At 37.9% G+C, this 3,637-nt stretch overlaps 1 protein-coding gene across 1 annotated transcript; it reads left to right on the top strand.

Annotated features, from left to right (window-relative positions):
- Positions 1–2,586: 2,586 nt before the first annotated feature.
- Positions 2,587–3,106, top strand: LOC308273679 (peptidyl-prolyl cis-trans isomerase A-like; the record flags this gene model as incomplete). Its single annotated transcript, XM_080710935.1, has 1 exon — positions 2,587–3,106. Exon 1 carries the CDS (start codon positions 2,612–2,614, stop codon positions 3,104–3,106), a length of 495 nt encoding a protein of 164 aa, XP_080567061.1. The 5' UTR covers positions 2,587–2,611.
- Positions 3,107–3,637: the final 531 nt, after the last annotated feature.

Genomic DNA, 3,637 nt, shown 5'->3' on the forward strand with positions numbered 1-3,637 from the left:
GGATTCTCCATACTGTTTTCCAAAGTGGTTGCACTAATTTGCAATCCCACTAACAATGTTTTAGAGTTCCCACTTCTTTACATCCTCATCAGAAACTATTTTGTGTTTTGAATGATTGCCTTTCTAGTTGGAGTTAGGTTAAATCTCAGTATAGTTTTGATTTGCATCTTTCTGATTGCCAATGATGTTGAGCATTTTTTCATGCATTTATTGGCCATTTGAATTTCTTCTTTTGTGAATTGTCTATTTAGTTTGCTTGCCCATTTTGTTAAGTTTGTTAGTTTGCTTGCCCAAAGTGTTGTTTCTTGAGTTCTCTGTATATTCTAGATATTAGTCCTCTATCAGAGGTGTAGGTGGCAAAAATCTTCTCCCATTCTGTTGGCTCTCGATTGAGATTCTTGACAGTTTCCTTTGCTGAACACAAGCTCTTCAGTTTCATGCAATCCCACATACTGATTCACCTTTTAATTTGTTGTGCCTTTGGGGTCTTGTTGAGAAAGTGTTTATCTGTGCCTATGTGTTGCAGTGTTGGACCTATGCCCTCTTCAAGGAGCTTCAAGGTCTCTGGTTTAATTTTCAAGTCTTTGATTCATCTTGAATTGACTCTTGTGCAGGGTGAGAAAGTGGGATTAATTTCCAATTTTCTGCCTATGGTTAACCAGTTTTGCCAACACCATTTGTTGAAGAGGCTATCTTTTTCCCCAGTGTATGTTTTTGGCCTCTTTGTCAAAAATCAATTGGCTGAAAGTGTGTGGACTTGTTTCTGGGTCTTCTATTCTGCCCCATTGGTCTATGTATCTGTTTTTGTGGCAGTACTATGCTGTTTTTATTACAATGGCTTTGTAGTATAAAGTCAGGTATTGTGATTCCTCCTGCATGGTTTTTGTTGCTGAGAACTACTTTGGCTATTCTGGGCTTTTTGTTATTCCAAATAAATTTAAGACTGATTTTTCTATTTTTGTGAGAAATGATCTTGGTAGTTTAATGGGCATTGCATTGAATCTATAGATCACTTTTGAAAGGATGGCCATTTTAATATTTATTCTGCCAATCCATGAACATGGAAGATCTTTCCATCTTCTAAGATCTTCTTAGATTTCTTTTTTCAATGTTTTATAATTTTCTTTGTAGAGATCTTTTATCTCCTTGGTTAAGTTTATTCCTAAGTATTTTATTTTGTTGTGGGGGATCCTGAGTAGAAGTATTTTCTGAATTTCTTTTTCAGTGGATTTATGGTTGGTGTACAGAAAAGCTTCTGATTTTTTAAGATTGATTTTGTATCCAGACACTTTTCTGAATTTGTTGATTACTTCTGTAAGCCTTTTGTTTGAGTTTGTTGTCTTCTTTCTTTCTTTCTTTCTTTCTTTCTTTCTTTCTTTCTTTCTTTCTTTCTTTCTTTCTTTCTTTCTTTCTTTCTTCTTTCGGTACTGGGTTTCCTGAAAGCCCTTCTACCTCCGGGCTACACTCCCAGACCTATTTTATTTTTGGAAACAGGGTCTCTTATGCCAGTGCAGCTGGCTTTGAACCTGCATGATCTTTCTGTCTCCGCCTCCCAAGCATGGGGATTACAAGCGTGCACCATCACGCCCAGCTGAGTTTGTTGGGTTTTCTAAATATAGTATAATGTCATCTGCAAATAGTGAATTTTGAATTCTTCTTTTCCTATTTGTATTTCTTTGATTTCCTTTTCTTGCCTTATTGCTCTAGCTAGAGTCTCTAGTACTATATTGAAGAGAAGTGGTGATAATGGACATCCTTGTCTTGTTCCTGTTTTTAGGGGGAATTCTGGAAGTTTTTCCCATTTAATATGATGTTGGTGGTGGCCTATTGTAGATTGCCTTTATGGTGTTGAGATATGTTCCTTCTATTCCAATTCTCTGCAGTGTTTTTTAAAATCATAAATGGATGTTGGATTTTATCAAATGCTTTTTCAGCATCTATTGAAATGATCATGTGATTTTTATCTTGGATTCTGTGTATATGGTGAATTACATGGATTGATTTTTGTATGTTGAACCAGCCTTGCATCCCTGGGATGAACCCTACCTGATAATGGTGTATGATTTTCTTCATATGGTTTTGAATGCATGTTGCTCGTATTTGTTTAATAGTTTTGCATCCAAGTTAATCAGAGATATAGGCTTGTAGTTTTCCTTCCTTGAATTGTCTTTATTTGTTTTGGGTATTAGTATGATGTTAGCTTCATAGAATGTATTTGGGAGAGTCTCAGTTTTTTCTATTTCATGAAATAGTTTGAGGAGTATTGGGGTTAGCTCTTCTATAAAGGTTTTATAGAATTCACTTGGGAAACCATCTGGTCCTGGGCTTTTCTTTGATGGTAAGCTCTTTATTGCTGTTTCAATCTCTTTGATTGTTATTGGTTGGTTTAAGTGTTCTATATCTTCTTGACTCAGTTTAGGAAGGTTGTATTTATCCAGAAAGTTGTCAATTTCCTTCAGATTTTCCATTTTGATGGAGTATAGTTTTTCAAAGTAGTTTCTGATAAAATATGACCTTCTTTGTCTCTTCTATTATATTTGGGTTTAAAGACCTTCTTTGGGCTTTGCAGACGCCGCTGTCGCCTGTTGTTCCCAGTCGTCAGCCGCCAGCCATGGTCAACCCCACCGTGTACTTCGACATCGCGGTTGATGGCGAGCCTTTGGGCCGCGTCTGCTTCGAGCTGTTTGCAGACAAAGTTCCAAAGACAGCAGAAAACTTTCGTGCTCTGAGCACTGGAGAGAAAGGATTTGGTTATAAGGGTTCCTGCTTTCACAGAATTATTCCAGGATTTATGTGCCAGGGTGGTGACTTCACACGCCATAACGGCACTGGCGGCAAGTCCATCTATGGGGAGAAGTTTGATGATGAGAACTTCATCCTGAAACATACAGGTCCTGGTATTTTGTCCATGGCAAATGCTGGACCAAACACAAACGGTTCCCAGTTTTTCATCTGCACTGCCAAGACTGACTGGTTGGATGGCAAGCATGTGGTCTTTGGGAAGGTGAAAGAGGGCATGAACATTGTGGAAGCCATGGAGCACTTTGGGTCCAGGAATGGCAAGACCAGCAAGAAGATCACCATTGCCGACGGTGGACAGCTGTAATACACTTGACTTGTCTTTATCTTCTCCACCAAACCATTCCTCTAGCTCAGGAGAGCGCCCCTCTACCCCATCTGCTCGCAACCACCCCATCTGCTCAAATATCCAGTAATTGTGCTCTTGCTGCAGTTCTTTGGGTTCCACATTTCCTTAATTCCCCTCCAAGTCTAGCTGGACTGCAGAGTTAAGTTTATGATTATGAATAAAGACTAAATAACAACAAAAAAATAAAGACCTTCTTTGTCTCTTCTAATAAATTTGGGTTTAAAGTCTAACTTGTCTGATATCATAGTTGCTATTCTTGCTTGCCTTCAAGCCCTGTTAGCATGAATTACCTTGCTGATAATCTTTTAAAAGTAGTTTCTGATAATCTTCTGGATTTGTACACTATCAGTAATAATCTCTCCTTTTTCATCCCTTATCTTCATAATTTGGGTTGATTCTCTCTTTTTTAAGTTAGGTTGGCTAGTCGTTTATCTATCTTGTTAATTTTTTCAAGAAATCAGCTTTTGGTTTTGCTGATTTTCTGTATTT

Source organism: Muscardinus avellanarius, assembly GCF_963383645.1.
Source record: "Muscardinus avellanarius genome assembly, chromosome: 14".
NCBI classification, from domain to species: Eukaryota; Metazoa; Chordata; class Mammalia; order Rodentia; family Gliridae; genus Muscardinus; species Muscardinus avellanarius.